At 41.5% G+C, this 25163-nt stretch overlaps 1 protein-coding gene across 1 annotated transcript in view; it reads right to left on the reverse strand.

Moving 5' to 3' along the window:
• ZPLD1 (zona pellucida like domain containing 1) overlaps positions 1–9087 on the reverse strand; it is a 43544-nt gene extending 34457 nt beyond the window's left edge. Inside the window, exon 1 of the mRNA XM_048816372.2 lies at positions 8982–9087. Within this exon, the coding sequence (XP_048672329.1) occupies positions 8982–9087 (106 nt within the window). The remainder of the gene's footprint in view (positions 1–8981) is intronic.
• Between the last annotated feature and the right edge of the window lie 16076 nt (positions 9088–25163).

The raw sequence follows: 25163 nt of genomic DNA on the forward strand, positions 1-25163 counted from the left end.
GGGGCAGAGGGACCAATGCTTGGCTTTGCAGGAAGCATTGGCCCAGGCCCAAAGGGAGAGAACCCAGAGGGCTACAGTGGGAACACAGATGGAGCTCTGGAACTCAGACTGAAATAACCACTGTGCTAACTAGCACAGAGGCCCAGACAGAATCACTCCAATGGGGAAAGGTGAAAGAAGGGCCGGGGTATAGAACAGGACACTCGGATAGGGAGGGGAGTAGCACAGACAGGCTCCGTGAGCTCCCTCCTAAGAGATAATGACCTGGTGAAACAACTAGAGGCAGCCGAAAGAGAGCAGGAGGATCTCACGTTCAAGAACGAGCAGATGACCAAAGATCTCTGGTTCATCAAAGATGAAAAACAGCACTTGCTCAACACAGTATATGATTATGTGATGCAGCTAGAGGATCAGCATACAGAGACTCTGAAATCCAGGAGAAGAAAGTGAGTCAGGGACTGCAGACATGCTTTCCAGGGAAGAAATACCTGGGAGAGTAAACCCTGAGAGATCAGGGCAAAGACGGGGTACAGGCTCTCCAGACAGAAGTCTGGGGGAGAGAAAGAGAGTCCTGATTGAAAGAGGCTAGCACTAAGGGTATGTCTACACTACGGAATAAGGTCGAATTCATAGAAGTCATTTTTTTAGAAATCGGTTTTATGTATTCGAGTGTGTGTGTCCCCACAGAAAATGCTCTAAGTGCATTAAGTGCATTAACTCGGCGGAGTGCTTCCACAGTACCGAGGCTAGAGTCGACTTCCGGAGTGTTGCACTGTGGGTAGCTATCCCACAGTTCCCGCAGTCTCCGCTGCCCATTGGAATTCTGGGTTGAGATCCCAATGCCTGATGGGGCTAAAACATTGCCGCGGGTGGTTCTGGGTACATATTGCAGGCCCCCATTCCCTCCCTCCCTCCGTGAAAGCAAGGGCAGACAATCGTTTCGTGCCTTTTTTCCTGAGTTACCTGTGCAGACGCCATACCACGGCAAGCATGGAGCCCGCTCAGGTAACCGTCACCGTATGTCTCCTGGGTGCTGGCAGACGGGGTACTGCATTGCTACACAGTAGCAGCAACCCATTGCCTTCTGGCAGCAGACGGTACAGTACGACTGGTAGCCGTCATCGTCATGTCCAAGGTGCTCCTGGCCACGTCGGCCACGAGCGCCTGGACAGACATGGGCACAGGGACTAAATTTGGAGTGACTTGACCAGGTCATTCTCTTTAGTCCTGCAGTCAGTCCTATTGAACCGTCTTATGGTGAGCAGGCAGGTGATACGGATTGCTAGCAGTCCTATTGCACCATCTTCTGCCGAGCAGCCATGAGATGTGGATGGCTTGCAGTCCTTCTGCACCGTCTGCTGCCAGCCAAAGATGTAAAAGATAGATGGAGTGGATCAAAACAAGAAATAAAGACCAGATTTGTTTTGTACTCATTTGCCTCCTCCCCCGTCTAGGGGACTCATTTCTCTAGGTCACACTGCAGTCACTCACAGAGAAGGTGCAGCGAGGTAAATCTAGCCATGTATCAATCAGAGGCCAGACTAACCTCCTTGTTCCAATAAGAACAATAACTTAGGTGCACCATTTCTTATTAGAACCCTCCGCGAAGTCCTGCCTGAAATACTCCTTGATGTAAAGCCACCCTCTTTGTTGATTTTAGCTCCCTGAAGCCAACTCTGTAAGCCATGTCATCAGTCGCCCCTCCCTCCGTCAGAGCAACGGCAGACAATCGTTCCGCGCCTTTTTTCTGTGAGGACACCATACCAAGGCAAGCATGGAGGCCGCTCAGCTCACTTTGGCAATTAGGAGCACATTAAATACCACACGCATTATCCAGCAGTATATGCAGCACCAGAACCTGGCAGAGCGATACCGGGCGAGGAGGCAACGTCAGCACGGTCACGTGAGTGATCAGAACATGGACACAGATTTCTCTGAAAGTATGGGCCCTGCCAATGCATGCATCATGGTGCTAATGGGGCAGGTACATGCTGTGGAACGCCGATTCTGGGCTCGGGAAACAAGCACAGACTGGTGGGACCGCATAGTGTTGCAGGTCTGGGACGATTCCCAGTGGCTGCGAAACTTTCGCATGCGTAAGGGCACTTTCATGGAACTTTGGGACTTGCTTTCCCCTGCCTTGAAGCACATGAATACCAAGATGAGAGCAGCCCTCACAGTTGAGAAGCGAGTGGCGATAGCCCTGTGGAAGCTTGCAATGCCAGACAGCTACCGGTCAGTTGGGAATCAATTTGGAGTGGGCAAATCTACTGTGGGGGCTGCTGTGATGCAAGTAGCCCACGCAATCAAAGATCTGCTGATATCAAGGGTAGTGACCCTGGGAAATGTGCAGGTCATAGTGGATGGCTTTGCTGCAATGGGATTCCCTAACTGTGGTGGGGCTCTAGACGGAACCCATATCCCTATCTTGGCACCGGAGCACCAAGCTGCCGAGTACATAAACCGCAAGGGGTACTTTTCAATAGTGCTGCAAGCTCTGGTGGATCACAAGGGATGTTTCACCAACATCAACGTGGGATGGCCGGGAAAGGTACATGACGCTCGCATCTTCAGGAACTCTGGTCTGTTTCAAAAGCTGCAGGAAGGGACTTACGTTCCAGACCAGAAAATAACTGTTGGGGATGTTGAAATGCCTATATGTATCCTTGGGGACCCAGCCTACCCCTTAATGCCATGGCTCATGAAGCCATACACAGGCAGCCTGGACAGTGGTCAGGAGCTGTTCAACTACAGGCTGAGCAAGTGCAGAATGGTGGTAGAATGTGCATTTGGACGTTTAAAGGCACGCTGGCGCAGTTTACTGGCTCGCTTAGACCTCAGCGAAACCAATATTCCCACTGTTATTACTGCTTGCTGTGTGCTCCACAATATCTGTGAGAGTAAGGGGGAGACATTTATGGCGGGTTGGGAGGTTGAGGCAAATCGCCTGGCTGCTGGTTATGCACAGCCAGACACCAGGGCAGTTAGGAGAGCACAGGAGGGTGCGGTACGCATCAGAGAAGCTTTGAAAACAAGTTTCATGACTGGCCAGGCTACGGTGTGAAAGTTCTCTTTATTTCTCCTTGATGAACCCCCCCCCCGCCCCTTGGTTCACTCTACTTCCCTGTAAGCTAACCACCCTCCCCTCCTCCCTTCGATCACCGCTTGCAGAGGCAATAAAGTCATTGTTGCTTCACATTCATGCATTCTTTATTCATTCATCACACAAATAGGGGGATGACTACCAAGGTAGCCCAGGAGGGGTGGTGGAGGAGGGAAGGAAAATGCCACACAGCACTTTAAAAGTTTACAACTTTGAAATTTATTGAATGCCAGCCTTCTTTTTTTTGGGCAATCCTCTGTGGTGGAGTGGCTGGTTGGCCGGTGGCCCCCCCACCGCGTTCTTGGGCATCTGGGTGTGGAGCCTATGGAACTTGGGGAGGAGGGCGGTTGGTTACACAGGGGCTGTAGTGGCAGTCTGTGCTCCAGCTGCCTTTGCTGCAGCTCAACCATACACTGGAGCATACTGGTTTGGTCCTCCAGCAGCCTCAGCATTGAATCCTGCCTCCTCTCATCACGCTGCCGCCACATTTGAGCTTCAGCCCTCTCTTCAGCCCGCCACTTACTCTCTTCAGCCCGCCACCTCTCCTCCCGGTCATTTTGTGCTTTCCTGCACTCTGACATTATTTGCCTCCATGCATTCGTCTGTGCTCTGTCAGTGTGAGAGGACAGCATGAGCTCAGAGAACATTTCATCTCGAGTGCGTTCTTTTTTCTTTCTAATCTTCACTAGCCTCTGGGAAGGAGAAGATCCTGTGATCATTGAAACACATGCAGCTGGTGGAGAAAAAAAAAGGACAGCGGTATTTAAAAAGACACATTTTATAAAACAGTGGCTACACTCTTTCAGGGTAAACCTTGCTGTTAACATTACATACGTAGCACATGTGCTTTTGTTACAAGGTTGCATTTTCCCTCCCCCCACCGCGTGGCTACCCCCTCAACCCTACCTCCTCCCCATGGCTAACAGCGGGGAACATTTCTGTTTAGCCACAGGCAAACAGCCCAGCAGAAACGGGCTCCTCTGAGTGTCCCCTGAAGAAAAGCACTCTATTTCAACCAGGTGACCATGAATTATATCTCATTCTCCTGAGGATAACACAGAGAGATAAAGAATGGATGTTGTTTGAACGCCAGCAAATATACACTGCAATGCTTTGTTGTACAATGATTCCTGAGTACGTGTTACTGGCCTGGAGTGGTAAAGTGTCCTACCATGAAGGACGCAATAAGGCTGCCCTCCCCAGAAACCTTTTGCAAAGGCTTTGGGAGTACATCCAGGAGAGCCGCGAATGCCACGGCAAATTAATCCTTTCACATGCTAGCTTTTAAACCATGTATAGTATTTTAAAAAGGTACACTCACCAGAGGTCCCTTCTCCGCCTTCCGGGTCCAGGAAGCAGCCTTGGGTGGGTTCAGGGGGTACTGGCTCCAGGTCCAGGGTGAGAAACAGTTCCTAGCTGTCGGGAAAACCGGTTTCTCTGCTTGCTTGCTGTGAGCTATCTACAACCTCATCATCATCATCATCTTCTTCGTCCCCAAAACCTGTTTCCGTGTTGCCTCCATCTCCATTGAAGGAGTCAAACAACACGGCTGGGGCAGTGGTGGCTGACCCCCCTAAAATGGCATGCAGCTCATCATAGAAGCGGCATGTTTGGGGCTCTGACCCGGAGTGGCCATTCGCCTCTCTGGTTTTCTGGTAGGCTTGCCTCAGCTCCTTCAGTTTCACGCAGCACTGCTTCGGGTCCCTGTTATGGCCTCTGTCCTTCATGCCCTGGGAGATTTTGACAAAGGTTTTGGCATTTCGAAAACTGGAACGGAGTTCTGATAGCACGGATTCCTCTCCCCAAACAGCGATCAGATCCCGTACCTCCCGTTCGGTCCATGCTGGAGCTCTTTTGCGATTCTGGGACTCCATCATGGTCACCTCTGCTGATGAGCTCTGCATGGTCACCTGCAGCTTGCCATGCTGCCCAAACAGGAAATGAGATTCAAAAGTTCGCGGTTCTTTTCCTGTCTACCTGGCCAGTGCATCTGAGTTGAGAGTGCTGTCCAGAGCGGTCACAATGGAGCACTCTGGGATAGCTCCCAGAGGCCAATACCGTCGTGTCCACAGTACCCCAAATTCGAGCTGGCAAGGCCGATTTAAGCGCTAATCCACTTGTCAGGGGTTGAGTAAGGAAATCGATTTTAAGAGCCCTTTAATTCGAAATAAAGGTCTTCATCATGTGGACTGGTGCAGGTTTACATCGATTTAACGCTGCTAAATTCGACCTAAAGTCCTAGTGTAGACCAGGACTAAGGTAAGTTCTCAAGGCAAAGAGGCATGAGAGAAAAGGACAATGGTAGATCATTGCACAGAGACTATTACTAGTAGTTCTCCAGACAGAACTCCCCTGGTCCCTGGCAGCACTGAGCTGTCTGTGGTGCTGCAATTCCCTTTGGCCAGCCAGGAACAGCCCCTGCACTCCTCTTGCTCCAGCAAGGACCTGAGTCAGGTGTGCTCTGCAGCTCCTGTTATACTAGCCTGAAACCCTCTGATTGGCTAGCCCCTTGCAATTTCCCCTCCTGATTGGTTCCTTCCTGCAGTCTCTCTAGGTGACTTGGAGGACTTAGCTCCACTGGCCCCTTCTCGGGATGGGTGTGGCAGGACCCTGAGGTGTCTGAGCCTCGTCCATCCCGTTACACTGTGAATACACACACAGAGCAGACATATGTTATGCAGTGAAGTTGATGTAGTTCTGCTTTGTGGGGTTCATGGACATGACTGTGAGCCCACCTGTGAACTCATGCACCTGCCTGCTGGCGAACTGTACTCTGGGGGGGATCTCCCTCTGATCCAGCATGCAGGGCTTTGTGCACCACCACCAATAACTCAGCTTGACTCACATCCTGGGGTTAGTTTTGAGAATGGCAGCAGAAAAAAAGTGTCTTTTTACTGGTACACTGAACACATTTTATCTGGAATCATTGAGACCATAGACATAACATCCAACAGGGCCACTGCTACAGAGACCTTTTCAGAGTGGAACCACACTTTAAAGCTGTCCTCTAGATGCACACAATAAACTAATACAAGTAGCTTGAGTAGTTCATGAGTATCAAGTAGCAAATATACACCTCTTGATGCATATGTAATGGAAAGAATTATCCTAACACTTTGTCACACACTGAGAGGAAACATTGTTAAAAGGTTAATTTAAGAAGCCTGAAACAGACTTCCATGTATAATCATTAAAGATGGGCCTGAGAAACACAGGGCATGATTCTCCACTGCTTCACTTTGGTTTTATGGCAGTGTAACCCCAATCAAACCTTGCCTGAATGGACAGCCAAAGATCCCTCTGCCACAGGGGAATTGTCATCTGGAATAAAGATGGTGTAAACTGGCTCTATGCCACTCATTCTCTTCCCTCCACTGTATAGGGAGCATACTAGCTGGTGCAGTGGCTAGCTCAGTTGTTCTGGCTCCAAGATGGCCAGGAACAGGGGCGCAGAAAGTTGGCTTGGAGCTACTTTCCTCTCTTCTCCTCAATTATGCACAGAGTGTAAATTATGCTCATCTGTAGAATGAGCTTTAATTTTATCAAAAACACACATCTATGTTTCAGCGGGCTCAAAATCAGGGACAAAATTGCCTTCCCCAAGATAACCTTCTCATAGCATACAGTCATACTGGCAGTGTGAGCACAGTTACCCCAGCTGTAGGGGGTAACTCCTAAACCATAGGAGTATTTTACTTTAATTTTTTTTAAAAAACTTGCCAATACATAGAATCATAGAACTGGAAGGGATCTTGAGAGATCATCTAATCCAGTCCCTTGAACTCATGGCAGGACTAAGTATGACTTAGACCATCCCAGACAGGTGTTTGTTCAACCTCCTCTTAAAAATCCCCAATGATGGAGATTCCACAACTTTCCTAGGCAATTTATTCCAGTGCTTAATCACCCTGATAGTTAGGAAGTTTTTCCTAATGTTCAACCTAAACCGCCCTTGCTGCAATTTAAGCCCACTGCTTCTTGTCCTATCCTCAGAGGTTAAGAAGAATAATTTCTCTCACTTCTCCTTGTAACAACTTTTATGTACTTGAAAACTGTTATGTCCCCTCTCAGTCTTCTCTTCTCCAAACTAAACAAACCCAATTTTTTCAATCTTCCATCATAGGTCATGTTTTCTAGACCTTTATTCATTTTTATTGCCCTTCCCTGGACTTTCTCCAATTTGTTCACATCTTTCCTGAAATGTGGCACCCAGAACTGGACACAATGCTCCACACTGATTAGGCCTCAGCTGGAGTAGAGTGGAAGAATTACTTCTCGTGACTTGCTTACAACACTCCTGCTACTACATCCCAGAATTATATTTGCTTTTTTTGCAACAGTGTTACACTATTGACTCATATTTTGCTTGTGATCCACTATGACCCCCAGATCCCTTTCTGCAGTACTCCTTCCTAGGCAGTCATTTCCCATTTTCTGTGTGTGCAACTGATTGTTCCTTCCTAAGTGGAGTACTTTGCATTTGTCCTTATTGAATTTCATCTTATTTACTTCAGAGCATTTCTCCAGTTTGTCCAGATCATTTTGAATTTTAATCCTATCCTCCAAAGCACTTGCAACCCCTCCCAGCTTGGTATCATCCACAAACTTTAAGTGTACTCTGTATGCCACAATCTAAATCATTGATGAAGATATTGAACAGAACCAGACCCAGAACTGATCCCTGTGGGACCCCACTCATTATGCGCTTCTAGCATGACTGTGAACCACTGATAACTACTCTCTGGGAACGATTTTCCAACCAGTTCTGCACCCACCTTATAGTAGCTCCATCTAGGTTGTATTTCCCTAGTTTGTTTATGAGGAGAAGGTCATGCAAGACAGTATCAAAAGCCTTATTAAAGTCAAGATATACCACATCTACTGCTTCCCACCTATCTCCAAGGCTTGTTATCCTGTCAAAGAAAGCTATCAGGGTGGTTTGACATGATTTGTTCTTGACATGAATGATATTTGTAAGTTACATTACGTCAGGCCTTGCCATGTCCCTGTCTTTGCCAGACACACCCTCTTCCCTCCTCCCCCCCCTCCCTCCCCACCCACATACACCAGAAAGGAGACAGATAGGTAGAATGAGAGTCCACTTTATGCTGCTGCTGAATCAGGCAGCCACAAGTTCTGATTGTCTGAGGAGAATTACCCACTCTTAAGCTTGGTTGACACTACCAATTTTTGTCTATATAACTACATCACCCAGGGGTGTGGATTTTCCATGCCCCTGAGTAACGTAGTTATATCAACCTAACCTCCAGCATAGACAGTGCTACCTCAACAGGAGGGCTTCTCCCATCAACATAGCTAGTGCCTCTTGGAGAGGTGGTGTACCTATGTTCATGGGAGAAGCTCTGCTGACGGCATAGATAGTCTTCACTAAAGAGCTGCAGCTGCTGAGCTATAAATGTAGACCAGCCCTTAAAGTAAACCTGGAGTAAGTTTCAAGCTGTACTCTTAATGTATTCTAATTCAGGCCACTATTTACAAACAACATGCTGTTTCATTAACACTTAGAAGCCAGGAGCCTTGAATGGTACTGGTAAAAAAAAAAAATCCAGTGAACAGCTGCACAATTCTAGCAATGTCAGTAATGACAAGAGTTAAATTTTGTTATGGATGCAAGCTCTCCCTGTAGGTGTATTTAGATGGTAAACTCTTTAGGGTAGCTCAAACGCATTTGATTCTCGTCTCGCACCATGAGTAACTCTCTTAACTTCAGCAGAGTTACCCATGATTTATACCAGTTTAAGTGAGAAGAGAATCAAACCTATTGTCTTTAAACCTGCCCGCAGGCACCTAGCACACTGTTGGCATTCTAAAAAGCCCATTCTAAAAAGCCCATTCTAAAAAGCCCATTAACACTTACCAGGAAACCTGCTATGTAGGTTGGCCTCACAGTTATATCCATTGAACTGTGCAGTCACCGAAAGCACCTGAATTGTCAGGAGGAGCAGTAACCATATTCGTTCCATTGCAAAACCTAGCAAGACATTATGAAGTTATTGCATGCATCTGTTTATTGCATTAAAGAGCCTTAATGCAACAATTAAACGATTCTATAGCCACTCAGGTTTTCAACCCAGGAATCAGGGACAAGGCTCACAAACCAAATTGACAATACACCACGGGTAGGGGGTCCCATTTCTCCGACTGCTGGATTAGAGTAATGCATATTGATTTCTAGGGAGTTGACCTATATCCTATTGGAAAGAACAAAGTCCAACAAGGTTTGAAAAAAGCTCCTAAAACAGCTAAGAAATAAAGGCTTCAAAAGTATATTACAGATTTAACAGAGCATTTAACTGTCACATACAGAGAGTATTTTTGTTCTTTTAATTTCAGATACTTAAGGAGAGGTATTGCCAAATCAGATAGATTTGATAGAAAAACAGTTTTGCTTCAGTAAACCATTGAAAACAATACAGCTAAATGTATGTAAGTTACTTCTCAAGTTTAAGGTGCTGAAATAAATCTGTCTTTTTATATCTTATCACCAAATTCTGCCTTGGAAGCATGCCTGCAGTTGCATTGGCCTTTACTAGAGAGTTTGCATAGAAACGGAAAATTTAATGAAATTTGGCAACCAGACTCCGAAATCAGAACAAATGGACATATTAGAGCATACCTTGACTGAGGGAAAACCCTCAAGATATAGTGTAGATGCAATAGATATATAACATAGGCCAATCAGGAAGAATGTTTGCTTTATCAAAATGTCAAAAATGTTTGACAAAAGATCTACAACTTGCAGAATTTAAAAGACATAGAACTTTTTCTATTTTAGGAAATAACTTTGCACCCTAATGTAGCTCTTAAGATACTCCATATGTTTCCAGACAGTAGATGCTGTGAAATTCTAAGAGGTGGTAAATTCCGAAGTTTGGGTTTCTATAATGGTGGTACTAGTGATACATTACTCAGATTACTATCATCAGTCTTTCATCCCAAATAATCTCAAAGTCCTTCACAAACTGTATAAATACAACATGACTGAAATGCAGCCATTCTAGCATGGCGAACAGCAGCCATAGTGCAGAGGAGTTGACAATTGTAGGGTGAGGGAAAAGTTCTAGCCAGTGACATTAGGTTAAACCCTTTTCTCTCGCAAAAGTACCAATGGATCTTTAGTTCCTGCACAAGGTTTGATCCAAAGCGCACTGACATTAACGGAAAAGCTCCATTGGGGTTTGGATGGGGCCCACAGAGCCAACAAAACATGACCCTTTTAAAAGGCTCATGCAGCGAGAGCCTCATATGGTACATTCCCTGTACACAAAAACTCCTCCTCCCCTCCAAGTAAAATTTAAGCAAGCTGGAGCATATACAATGTTGAACCAAAGTCTGCTCTCGTTTACACTTTTGCAATCCCAGCACAGTCAAGGGAGTTACATGAGTGTAATCGGGAGAAATTTGACCCATTAATTTCTGTGCAGTTTTGCTTGAACAAGCACGGAGTAAAAAATGGAATACCGTACATAGTAGGTTCTTATTAAACATGGTACTGTATAATCAAACTAGATTTTTGATTGGTACATCCAAAAGAGGCTTGTCTTACAGCAATTGTGCAGCTTCTGGGCCAACATTTCCTCGGTCACAAAAGTTCAATCCCATTTTATTTCAAGCATTGTTAATAAGAGCACATTTTGGCTTTCTTATTTCATTCATTAGACCCTATTGTCAGTGAATGTTGACAAGAAGAGTTGAAAAAGCTATGAAAGAAAATGGCTGGCTACATGAGTTGCTGCAAAAATCTTTACTTGCACTCTCTCACTTTCTCCTCCTCACCCTCTGTTTCCCACTGCTGGAAATGCTCTTTCACATACAATCTGTATTTTTATTTTGTAAGAACCAGATTTTTCACTCAGGAAAATGACATCTCTCCCGCAGTAAAACATCCTGGCGCCTCTCCTTTTACAGAACTGGATGGACAAAGTTGCAATTATTCTGCTCTATTTGGGCCAGATTCTGATCCAGTTACATTGTGATCTCAGTGAATGACACTGGATTTACACCCATCTGGCTTTACCTCTCTAGCTGCTACACTGGTTTTCTTACTACCAAAATCCCTGATCTGAAAAGCAGCTAAGGAAAACACTGAACAACAGTAACCTTTCCAGTTTCAATGGAAAACAGATTTTACTGTCAATTCTAAAATTTTGAATATTTAACCTAACCTCAGCTGCTGATGTTTTATTTGTCTTAGCAGGAGAGGAGGAAAACAGAAGAAATGGACCCAAATAAATAACATCTTTTGCAGCACTTCTTCTCCAGTAACCTCTTGAGTAGGCCAGAATCTAACAAGCCTACTCAGTTTTTAGTTACTCCTTACTCACTGGACTTCAATTTAAGTCTGTCTGACTAAGGGCAGAGTGCTCAGTTTCTCCCCATCTTCCCACCCCTACCAACCCTTCAGTGTGAGGAGCATGCATCTCTGAGATTTTCATGGAACACCAGACTCATGAGTCATCTTTTAAGGAGTGCAGGAAAGATGGAGGTATGGGGGGGCAGTGGCAGCCCACACCCTTTCCATTTAGTGGAGGTGAGATTCATGCATGGATTGTCCCTTCCATACATGGATACGGAGAGTACAATTGGATCCTGAGTAAATACTGAAGAACCTCAAGATTTGGCCTGGGAACTGCAGACTTATCTGCAGTAGAAAGGCAGAATTAGAGAGCCTTGAAGTGAAGCATATTAAATCACAAAGACAGTACTCAGACATTCTACACCATGATCTCTAGCACTCAGCTTGCTACCATTAAAGTCAATGACAACTCCAACAGATTTCATAGGGGCAGGAACAGGCACTGGCAGGATTCTACTGTATATTTCTGACTAGCATGTTAAAGACAGACATACTCAGATTGTTATAGGTATAATATACTCTAGTGGACCCTTCATTTCATATTCATGCCCAGGCAATCTGATCTGGGGGCCTGACTAGTTTTTTGTTCAACTTATGTTTTTCAAAAAAAATGGGTAAAAAAATTTCAATAGCTTCATGTTACCCATCTTATTTTTAGAACAACTTAAAGGTGGGACTTTGGTAATTTTCCATTGAGGTTTAGGATTTCTTCTCCAAGGAGGTATAAAAAAGTAGCACACGTTCCTAACCTGTATAAGCTGACACACACAATCAATTGAATCTTCAGTAGTTATATTGCTTATTCCACATCTAAGGAAATATTATTTATATACAACATTAGATGGGGTAGATCTTATGGCAGATAACACAGTGATGAGTGCAGTATTAAAAACCTGTGCAAAACAGAATAGAACAGCCTCTGCAACCACTGGCTCAAGTTTAGTATACCATATTTTGGATTAACAACTATGTTTGGTGGGACCACTAGTCCGGGCAAGCCTCCCACAGTGGCACACCTACAGCCAAGTCTCCCCATCACATGTCCACCGCCTGTTAAAACACATAGTACTCATTGCAATACTCCAGTACAAAAGTGCTAGTGACCATCCTGTTGGTGAATGGACCAACACCAGCAGCAAACAGTCTGTGTAAAATTATATACCTATATAACCTCGTATGGCCAGACTATTATAATTATCAACCTCATCATTTTATCTGGACTATTTGCTGAATTTTATATAGATATGGATTCATAGATTTTTAAGGCCAGAAGCAACCATTAGATCATTAGTCTGACCTCCTGAATTACACAGGCCACAGAATTTCATCCAGTTACTCCTGTTTTAAGTAATGTGAGTTTGACTAAAGCATATCTTCTAGAAAAACTTCAAGAGATAGAGAATCCATCACTTTTCCTTGGTAGTTTGTTCCAGTGGTTAATCACCTCCACCATTAAAAACGTGTGCCTTGTTTCTAATTTGTCTGACTAATTTCCAGCCATTAGATCTCATAATGCCTCTTTCTGCTAGATTAAAAAGCCTTTTAGTATCCTGTATTTTCTCCTAGTGAAGATATTTATACACTGTAATCAAGTCACGACGGATTGTGTGTGTGTCTGTCTGTCTGTGAGAGAGTTAAGTCTAGTTTCAGTATTTAAAAAATATATTTTTTCTATTTAAACAAGAAAAAAAATGAGCAAATAATCACAGTATACATAATTTTGCTATTTTTTTAACTATGCTGTGTGAAGTCCTTTGAGCCTATTTTGAAAAAGAAAAACACACACAGCACATTCCTGAAAATGCTGCTTAGCCTAGGAAAGAAATATAGTCAGTTGTCAAAAAGACAGTTTGAAGTTTTAGGACTCTAAAGATGCTGACATATGCCATAAGGCAAATATGATCCTTAATGGCTATGAAATCCTTAGCTGAAAAACCTGATCTAATTTTGACTGACACATGCTGAGTTCTCATTTATTTTTCTAAGTCCTCTTTTCCCATTGGTGTGTCTGCTGAGGGTTTTCTCAAGTAATCTTTAATGTTCAAATGATTATAAAAAGCACAAATGCTTTGGCTTTGTGAAGAAAACTGAAAAGGTGGCCCAAACACACCAAAATATTTTTCTAAACCGTTTAATAAAAATTTCACTTCCAAATGATTTTTCCCCTACCTCCTCCCTCGTACTAAGTATGCTATTTGCTACTTTGAAAGGCTCTATTTTTCCTATGGATTTAGGGGCAGAGGTGAAATTTGTGCACAAGATTTCCATTAACACCAACAGAAGTTCACTTGATTAATATCTCAAGCATTAATAGAAAGGACACGGACAAAGGGACAGTCAGAGATTTAAAAAGACCTATCAAGCCAGGTTAATTAAGTCATTTTGCAAACTGCAGTTTATTCCGTTTTTTCAAACAAACAATAATCAATTCAAAATGTAAATGGTCTACAAATTAAGGACCAGATTTAATGACACAATAAATTTTCACAATATAGAAACAGCTAGCAGAGATCTTTACTGAATCAAGTTAGTTCTTTATATGCACAGCACAGAGACAGTTCTGACTGTTCTACACTTTGCATCATAAAGAAACAGATCATGGTGACAACAACCTCCCAGTAACATCATTATCACCATTTTTTGGAACCTTAACTCTGCTTTCCCAAGTTTTGCCGTGCCAGAAAATCTTCACAAATGTCCAGAATTAAATGTATTATTTGTGATTGAATACAAAAGCATTTTGTTTAAATCAATCTATAACTTGATGTTTGTGGCAAAGTAATTGTCTGTGGATTATCCAGCTCGAGCCTCTCTCTCTGGTCTTCTGCATCTGACTGATAAGCTCTGTGTCTATCATACTTATTTTCTTCCACTCCCATCCTTCCATCTTGAAATCAAGATCTGACATGATTCTTTGGTAGGGCTGGCTGGATTTTCATTACAAACTAAGATTTGTTACTAATTTAGCCCTATATTTTGATCACAATTCATTTGTGAGCCAATCCTGATTTCCATTAATATATTTATTATTTTTAAGTATTCACCAAATAATTTATGAGAGAAATCTATCATTATTCACAGTGTCTGACAGGTCAGCAAACTCACATGATGCTGTTTATGATCCCTCATTGAATGACTCGAAGGTGTGGGTTTTTTTAAAGAATAAATAAGAAAGAAAACTTTTCCAACACAAATTTTCAGACATGAAAAATCCATGATCAAAATTACAGAACATTTGAAGTTTGCAAGAATTTTCACACATGCCTATTAGCTGTCTGAATGCTACTGAACAACGTATAATATGACTCTACACTTTTATTCAAGAAAATACTGAATCTGATTTCAAACCTAGAGTCTATATCAGTGATGGACATGGTGAAATATCTTGAGTTGTAATTATGGAACAATTCTTCCAGTTCTATTCACTCCATATGTCTACATGGTCATTTTGCCAGTATTCATATTCCAGTGAATATGAGTGGAAAAATAAATACAAATACCAATTAAAATGGGCAGCACCACATGGATGGCAGTAGCCATTTTAAATATGGGCCAACTTCCTCCTGTTACCAGGCCAACTCTCTCCTGCAACATATCCCACTTTAACTAGACGATCAGACACTATCATCATCCTGCCCGTGTCTTTAGTACTAAGTCTTCCCTTGTTTCTCACCAATGCATTGAATCCTTGGGTCTTCTAAGAACATAAGAATGGCCATACTGGGTCAGACCAAAGGTCCATCCAGCCCAGTATCCTGTCTACCAACAGTGGCCAATGCCAGGTGCCCCAGAGGAAGTGAACCTAACAGGTAATGATCAAGTGATCTCTCTCCTGCCATCCATCTCCACCCTCTGACAAACAGAGGCTAGGGACAACATTCCTTACCAACCTGGCTAATAGCCATTAATGGACTTAACCTCCATGAATTTATCCAGTTCTCTTTTAAACCCTGTTATAGTCCTAGCCTTCACAACCTCCTCAGGCAAGGAGTTCCACAGGTTGACTGTGCGCTGACACCGATACAACAGGATTCTGGTCTTAAAATTTTTTTTTTAATATAGATATATCAATAATTAAAAGCATATGTTTTTAGATAGCTTCTTAGGGAAGTTATGTCATACTTCCACCTGAGAGATGAAGAAGCTGTAGGATGTGCTTCAACTATAAGGTTTACTGGTGGACAGAACAATCATTCTGCGAGAGCAATCCAGAGACTTAGAAGAACAAAGAATTATTTTCCTTTTCAGATTTAGATTTCTCTAGTTTCAAACCATACCGTGAAGATCTAATTCTGAAATCAAGCAAAACAGAAAAATCCCACAGAAGTGCAGAGAGAAATTCTGCAGATCAGCGATCCCTGAATGGTGAATTGCAATGTTAAACTGGAAACAGAGTTAAGCCCACAAATATGTGGTGAATGTGCCCACTAGCCAGCCTTTTCGGGGCATTCAGCACATAATTAAGTTTTAATTTGTTGTTAAACAATGTTTAAATGGGAATAAGGGAAATCAGTTATGTTGAAGATCAACGCATTCATGTGCTGGGGGATTTTACAAAAGGGAAAAAGAAATATTCATTTTTTAAAAGGTAAATTAAGATCTGCTTCTTTGCTAGTTTCATTTCTCTCTGACACCCCTACCCACCCTCAGTTATTGGGTCATTCCATTATATTGACAAAAAGGCAAGGAGAACATACAGATGATGCAACAAAGATCATACATAGAATATGCAGGAGTGTCCATAGTGAGGCATAATTCTTGCATTGAACATCAAATATTTGATCCCAGCATCATCCTTGTATACTTGCAGTTCTTAGTATGAGTCCACACATAAATCTGACATTAATTGTTTATGTACTCTATAAACAAGAAGCTGATCATTTTTTAAAAATGACTACCCAAAACAGCCTACAGTTTTTATGAGCACTAACTACAGATTGTGTATTCCAGAAGAATTTGTAATGTGCGAAATAATAGCAGAATGTTTGTAAAATAAGCATTATTTCTTACTTTTAAAAATATATTCACTACTGAGAGGGATAAAAGGTCTGATTCAGATTTCTCTCATGCCAGTTTACATTGGTTTTACTCAATTGACTTCACTGGAGTTGTTCCTGATTTACACCAGTATACGATCAGAATCAGCCCAAGATCTTTTCAGCTGTGAGTAAATTTTCAAAAGGGGACAGATTGCAGACAAAATTACTAAAGTCCTCTGTGCACAGCCCAGTCTGTAGTTGCGCAGAATTCCCCATGCAGGCTCAACAACATTCCTCAATCCTATGTTGAACAGGGGTAGGGGTAAGAAGTAGTTCATTGTCAATGCATGTTTGAGTCAACTGACTGTCTTCTTAGACTACTGATCATGATGTTGGCTTCCGTCCTCCTGGGAATTTACAAGGACTATCAAAGCATTTTACAGAGACCACCAAAAAAGGCATCAGATGCTAATGACCTTTAGTTGCCTCTAACCCTGGGCTGGATTCAAACCAGCGATCTAGCAGTGAAATGCTCCATATTTTAATGCCTGTCCCCAGAGTCATCTAGTCACACAAGTAAATAAATATCTAAATGAATACTGTTCTATTTTAGTGACTCTTTTACACTTTTGGAGAGAGCCATATAAATATAAATCTTTAGTAAATAACAGTTTGATATCACTAGCAAATAGATGATACTGCAGCAATGTCACCATTAAAACAAGACTTCTCTGCACCAAACTAGCAATAGTTTATTATATCAGAATCACTTTAGCTCTCCTGGTTTTAAGAAACTACTTGAAAAATTTTGCTGCAATATACTACAACTTTATCTAATCCCTACAGGTTTCACAGTTTTTGCTTCCAACATTTCATTTTGAGAAAACACATAATACCATAAGTTTCCTAAAACCTTTTCGGTCAGAGTACATACACAATATTGCCAGGTTTTTATTTAAAAATTAAAAAGAAATGGGTTCCATGTTGAAATGGAAAAATAATTAATTTACAGACATTTCTTTCACCTTGTTTTGAGTCCCTTTCATAAACAGACTGGATTCATAACAAGGTTTGAAGTCCCATTAAAATCAGCCTCTAGAATGAGAGGAAGGATACTGCTCAAGATCTAATTGAATGAAAACAATAAAGTATTTCATGCACTGATAAAATATTCTTTGATCAAGACAAGTAAAAAAACAGGGCCTCTAGACAATCTTTTGTTGTCCTCAGACTAGGGTAACGGTACTTCTCACAGTGCATGTAACATTTACAATAACCATGTCAGCTTGACCTGTATCTGTTAATCAGTTTAACAGAGACTATTTCAAATTCCAGCTATTTCTTGGTCAAGAATATAGTGTCATTATTATTTTAAGAAACAACGCTAGTACAATTAGTATATCCAGTCATCTTTGTAATTCAAGATGTCACTTCCAATCAGTGAACTGATGTTCAATTGCAGTCTGATCCTGATAAGAAATCTCGCCTATCAAAGCGGTCGGTTTGTCTCTATTAATGCAAGGAGTGTGGGAACTGGCAGACTGACACTGCAAGTCAGATAAGATTGTTTCCTTGATGGAATCATGTTGAGAGGGTTTGACTGTGTTTGACTTGCAGCGGTAACCTCAAGGTTGAAAGGGAATTGCTGAGAGGACCCTTGATGCCCTTCTCACATCAAAACAATAATATGGGTCTGGACTGGATCTTATCAAATAAAATCCAAGTTGAAAAATTAATGTTTCTTTTCAGACTCTGACACTGGCAAATGTTTACATTTGTTTCCCTTTTTTCATAGTCAGCTCCTAAAGTAATGCCCTCTCCTCCATCACTCGAGTTCCCAATGAGGTCAGCCTTGCCTAACAGGTGATAAAATGATAAACAAACAAAGAAAGCAGCCTTTTAAAAACAAACAAACAAAAAACCAAAATGCTAATATTCTAGAAAGTTTTAGGTGGCTTACATGATGGGCACTTACCAAATCCCCTGTAGCTGTGAAGTCAACTGTACTCCATCTATCCTGTACTGCTGCATGTGAATAAGTGTTTGACTTCTCTGCCCTGCAGAACTTTTTCAGAAAATACTCCGACCCTTCAGATGGGGGAAAAGAGACACTCATTATGAAAATTCTTTTAAAAATATGCCTGGATTTAGGATGGGAAAATTTGACAGGTCTTAGAATTCTTAACAAGTCTGTTCATCACCAGACTGAAACCGGAGCAGGTTCTTTATGGTAGCTTTTTTCAACCCTGAATTTCTCTCTCTCTCTCTCTCTCTCTCTTTTTATTTCCCTGGGTTTTGATCTCCATTTTTCTTCTGTACAAATATCTCAAGAGGTCCATGTGGGGTGAGCAATCAACCTGGAAAAATTATTCTGTCGTCAGCTTGATGAGGGAAACCCTTGTCTGCCTAAAAAGAGAGAAAGAGTGAGAGACAAGCACTGAGATAGGATCAGTAGCTAATCTGCAAGGTTATCCATGTCCCATTGTGAGAAATGTCTAGCCTTTTCAATTCTGGGTTAAACTCATTAAAAAAAAGCAACATTTCATGTTGCGATGAAACTGATATGGAGTGTCATCGTGAATACAGAGTGTCATCAGAACTATAATTACCAACAAGACATCAATGCACACAAAGCCAACTGTGCACAAAGGCAAAGATCAAGCTGCTAGAAACTGAACCTACTTCATAACATCTACTTCTGTAGTTCTGGAATTCTACTTTTTTTAAAAAAGCACCTTGGGCAGAAGGGGTTTCTCCCTGCTTTGGTTTTACTTGGAACAGTCCGTACCTATAAACTATTATTACTCATTGGGTAAGGAAATGGTAACCTACAGTTTTTGGCACCACAGGGAATGTTTGAGTGAGGTGGGGTTTTTATGGGTGGTGGGTTGGTTTTTGATTGGTTTGGTTTTTTAAAACAGAGCAAAGCCCTGTTTCTGCCATTACTGCATTTAGGATACCACTCTAAGCATCAAAATATTGTGTAGGTTTACAAGCCTACATAGTTTGCATTTTTTTTGCAGCAGTCGTCATCTGCTAAATGCAGTAATGGCAGACGCCATGCTGTGCTGAGGTTATGCATTTATGTCCTGCTCATGATTATCATTCTGATACCACCAGTGTTTAATGACAAATAGCAGAAATAAGCAATCACACTGCCCCTTAAATAGCAAGAACTCAGTTATGCCATGTAAGTACAGTCCATAGTAAGGAGTGGTGCCTAGTCACAGTGCTCCAGAAGGAACAGCAAGAAGTACTCTCCCCAAGGCAGAGGCTGTGTGCACGCTACCATGCCCCTTTTTGAGGTACAGATTCCTCCACCCCCGCACAGCCAGCCAGCTCAATTGGTCAGTGTGGAGGGAAACCAATGTCCTATTCTTCATCAGCGCATTGTGCACCTCCAAAGGAATTTGGAGGAAGCAGTCCCTGAGTCATCCAACACTGTGCACCCACATAAGAGAGAGGCAGAATCTGGCCCTTACTGATTCACAGTAAGCATAGAGAACCAAATCTTGCCTTCCTCATTTCTTAAACAGGCAAAACTCATTGACTTCAACGGGAGTTTTGACCAAGTAAAGACTACAGGATCTGATTTATTATTATAGACCAAACATTAGGGGGGTCTTTACTCAGGTAAATTCCTGACCCTTATTCAGGCTAATTCCTCCCATTAATATTAATGGCACCTTAGAGGCTAACAAATTGCTCAAATTTTTATGGGTGGTGGGTTGGTTTGGTTTTTTTAAACAGAGCAAAGTCCTGTTTCTGCCATTACTGCATTTAGGATATCACTCTAAGCGTAGATTGTGTAGGTATACAGGCCTACATAGTTTGCAACATAGTTTGCATTATTTTTTTGCAGCAGTCATCTTCTAAGTGCAGTAATGGCAGAAGCCATGCTGTGCTGAGGTTATGCATTTATGTCCTGCTCATGATTATCATTCTGATACCACCAGTGTGATAATGTGTTGTGTGATGCTTTTGCCGGGGACAGAAAAGGAATGGAGTCGTAGAACTTAGTAAGTAATCTAGCTAGATATGCATTGGATTCTGATTTCTTTAAATGGCTGAGAAAAATAAGCTGTGCTGAGTGGAATGGATATTCCTGTTTTTGTGTCTTTTTGTAACTTAAGGTTTTGCCTAGAGGGAGGATTCTCTATGTTTTGAATCGGATTACCCTGTAAGGTATTTACCATCCTGATTTTACAGAGGTGATTCTTTTTACTTTTTCTTCTATTAAAATTCTTCTTTTAAGAGTATGAATGCTTTTTCATTGTTCTTAAGATCCAAGGGTTTGGGTCTGTGGTCACCTATGCTAATTGGTGAGGATTTTTATCAAACCTTCCCCAGGAAGGGGGGTGTAACTTTTGGGAGGATTTGGGGGAGGGAGGGGGAAGATGTTTCCAAACGGACTCTTTCCTAATAATATACCGGTTGGACATTTGGTGGTGGCAGCGAAAGTCCAAGGGCAAAAGGTAAAACAGTTTGTACCTTGGGGAAGTTTTAACCTAAGTTGGTAAAAGTAAGCTTAGGAAGTTTTCATGCAGATCCCCACATCTGTACTCTAGCGTTCAGAGTGGGGAAGGAACCTTGACATCTTTCCCCCCAAAATTAACAAAATGCTCAAATAAATTTGTTCGTCTCTAAGGTGCCACAAGTACTCCTTTTCTTTTTGCGAATACAGACTAACACGGCTGCTACTCTGAAACCTGTCATTAATATTAATAGGAGTTTGGTTAGGTAAGGACTCAGTAAAAACTAAAGTTTTGAACAGGGTTCAAAAAAGAACTAGGTAAGTTCGTGGAGGATAGGTCCATCAATGGCTATTCGCTAGGATGGGCAGGGATGCTGACCCTAGCCTCTGTTTGCCAGAAGCTGGGAATGGGCGACAGGGGATGGATCCCTTGGTGATTACCTGTTCTGTTCATTCCCTCTGGAGCAGCTGGCATTGGCCACTGTCGAAAGACTGGCTACTGGGCTAGATGGACCTTTGGTTTGACCCAGTATGGCTGTTATGTTCTTATATAAAGTCCATTCCATGCCATCAGCAGTGTGGTATGGCCTACACGAAAGAGCCCAGGTTTGGCCTAATACAAAACGAAGACAAACATAGCAACAAGGAGTTTCTCATCTCTTACTTTCTACTAAAGTTTAGACAAGTTAGCTTTCTGCATCAAGCAAATCTATGATTGAATATTGCAGTGCAATTTCAGTCTCACAGACAAGAGTGTTTACAGCATCATCTACCCTGTAACAGATTTCCAATATGCCAATCTCCTGATTTTAAAAAAAACCAAACCATTACTATAAAAAAATTGCTTTCTGGTTTTGAAATGAGATGATTAAAAACATAAAATCATCTTACAACACTGCTTGCAGTTTCTCTCCATTACCGCTGACAGCAAGTACAGCTTCACAGAGACCTCCAACGATGTTTGGGCTGTTTTCCTTTCTTTAGGAACACAGTGAAATCCTGGGCCAGATTCAGCTATGTAGTTTCACTTTTCCATTTCAATACAAAGCAAATAATTCCATTATGTATGAAGTGCTATGAACTGCATGACAGGTCCTCAAAGCCTGACCTGTACAGAAGAGGTATAATATTATGTCTTTGAAAGGCACAATGAGGCCAGATTATTCTCACACACTGAGCTAAACCAGAAGTAACTCCACTGAAGTCAGTAGTTAGATCAGCATAAGTGAGAAGAGACCCAGACAGTCTACCACAGTGCTCTTCACTGTACAGCTATGAAGACTTGGGACCTTCCTGCTGGTAAGACATATTCCTTTATAGGTCATTAACACTGCCAACAGCACAAACAATTCACCTCTCTCTTTATCCCTTACTATCAAAATTACAGCTACCACTTTAATTGATGGTAGGCCTGGCTCCCTGTGCTCTCCCCACTCACTTTTCCAGTCATCATTGGAGTGGCCACAAGTTCGCCTTAAATCCATTAACATTAGATAGCAGAGGGGGGAAAAAACTTGTTCCAATGGTAATTAACTCATCTGGTTATTTATAGAAAGCAATTAACAAATCTTATTACTTCTTAGAAATGGGCACTTCAATATTGAGTTGTACTAGGTACAATCTAAAGGTCATGCTGCATGTACCCATAAAAACAAAAGGATCCATTATCCAGGTCTCTATAAATAATGGCATTCAGTAATGTTACTGCTAAACACATTTTATTTACCTACCCTTTACATTTAAAGAATAGGAATCCCCTTTACTCATTAATGTGGAAAAATAAAACAAAAACTAGATTATCTTCATTCTTTTGAAGAATCTGCATCTTTAAGGGTCATAGCAAGCGACTGACTGTCTTCCACAAAGCATGAGCTTGCTAGACATTTAATTCTTTGACTTTATGCTATTCATTTGTAGAGAAATGATTTTGCTGTGTAAAATATTCAATGTTTTTTGCACTTTCTATAGCAAAATTTCAAACAGTCATTCTCACAAGAAAATATAAGTGCACAGTGCTATGCATATATCATATATCAAAAGAGAAAACAAAAAATACATTTACTTGTTCTGGCTCTCAAACGTACCTCATTACAATTCCAACATGCTTTACTCATTACAAACTCAAATTTCTTCTATTCCACACAGACCTTTCCCTATCTCACCACTCATTTTTGTACATTCTTTGAAATCAGAACTGCTGATGCTCAAAATGGATAGTTTAGAAAACTTTATACATGGTCAATAAATAAATCCTACCTTATTTCAAGCTTTCTCCTTTACTATTTGGTGGGGTGATTCTTCACGTGGATTTTTTTGAAAGAGGTTTTAAAAGCAAGCCAGCAATGATGCACCTTTTGGCCTCGGCAGCCAAAGAGCTATGCTGAGGTAGAAGGAAAGGAAAAGTATGGTCGAAAGGATTGCTCAGCTCAGTGGAAAATATAGCTTGATTATAATGAGACAAATGTTAAAATTCTCACACAGTCCAGTCTCAAACTAAACGCCTCTTGCAGTTTTGTTTGAGTAAAAGCTTCAGGATTTGGTCCAAGAGGATTTTTTTTAAACCAAGATTTCTCAGCAGGTAAAACTTTATTCTATTATAACTTTTTTTTAAAAAAAGTGGCTTTCAGAATTGTAGATGCAACTAAATAAATAATAATAATAGTAATAATGATAATAATAATCAAGTTCTAAAATAACCTGCTTTTCTTTTCTAAATATCAAATATTTAGCCAAATACATCACTGCCATAACTCTCACTATTTATTACGCATTAAGCACCCGTGATGTGCGTAGCTAAAACAAGACAGTCACCAATGACCTGTTACATATTTTTCCTTGTCTGAATTCCCTCATCCACCATAGGGTTAGAATGCTGTTACTTTTTGCAAGACAAATTTGATGTGAAGGGAACATAGTCACCAATTGCTAACTGAAACTAAAATCTGTGAGAGTGTTTCTGCAACAGGCTACTCCCAGTTTTTCCCTGATTATACAAATACCTTGCAGTGACTAGATAAGTGTGCTTTGGAACAGCAGAGCAGTGAATTTCTTGTGTGAAAACTCCTCTTCATTTTAAAATATTCTCTTTATTGTATTTTAAAGCAATGGATCTCCAAGTTTGGATCGCAACTCAGATATCACCTTCAGCTCATTTGGAAGGATCCAGGCTTTTGATCTGGCCTATTACAGGAATAAGGGCCAGCTGCGAAATACAGATCTGGATCTGCATTTCCTCACAGTTCAGGGATATTGACACCTAGTGTTTTGCTTTGGGATCATCTGATTTTTTTAAAAATTAATTTCCAGCAAACCATTAGCCATCACATTTAGTCCTACAAACAAAATTATACCGTACAAATGTAGACCCACATTACTGAAATGAGGTTAACACTAAACAATCCATCCTTCAGTTATTAATCAAGCCAGAGTCCTGATTACTAATAGAGACAATTCCCAACCCCTACTCTAACCATTGTCCTACACCCTCTCCCTGTTAATTGTGTTATATTTACATCTTTCATTAACTCAGTGCATTTTTCTTCCTCTATGGAGGCCTATAAGAATTTCAGGAGGTTGGGTAGAGGGGGGCCTTTTAATTCTGTAAAGTGACATTAAGCTAGTTCTCTGTTGCTTTACAGTAGTGCCGTTCCCCCTCCCTCTGCCATTGGCTACTTCAACAAAGCAGCCGCATCACCAGCCTCTCTTTGGCAAGAAGAAATAAGCGACCCATTAAGTACTTAGAGGAGTGGACAGATTCTCCCATTCAGATAGTTCATCGTATATTTCTGAGAAAGAGTAAAATAGCCTCTCTGTGATGGCCCTAAGTGCTTTTCTGGAGTTTAGCGTTAAGTTGCTGAAAGATTATCTCAAGGACTGGGAGTCTGTTCGTTTTTAGAATGTAGAATGAGTGAAGCAATAATTATTTGGTTGAAAAATGTGGGTAGTTCAGCTTGCATTGCAAAGAAATACGCCTGCATTTTCCATTATTTGGGGAACAAATCCTGATACCTTTATTCAGCGTTTACTCAGATATTCAATCCTTACTCACACTGGTGAGAAGTTACACACACGCCGTCCCAGACGCTACAGTGATGGGTGTTATGAGAACTGAATAGAACAGAAATAAGTGGATTACTTGCATGAATCAGCGATCACCATGCAAGTAACAGTTGCACAATCTAGTGCTTGTCTACATTGGAAAGATATACTGGCATAATAGAGCTTTAAATT

Source organism: Caretta caretta, chromosome 1 (genome assembly GCF_965140235.1).
Source record: "Caretta caretta isolate rCarCar2 chromosome 1, rCarCar1.hap1, whole genome shotgun sequence".
In the NCBI taxonomy this organism is placed as follows: domain Eukaryota; kingdom Metazoa; phylum Chordata; order Testudines; family Cheloniidae; genus Caretta; species Caretta caretta.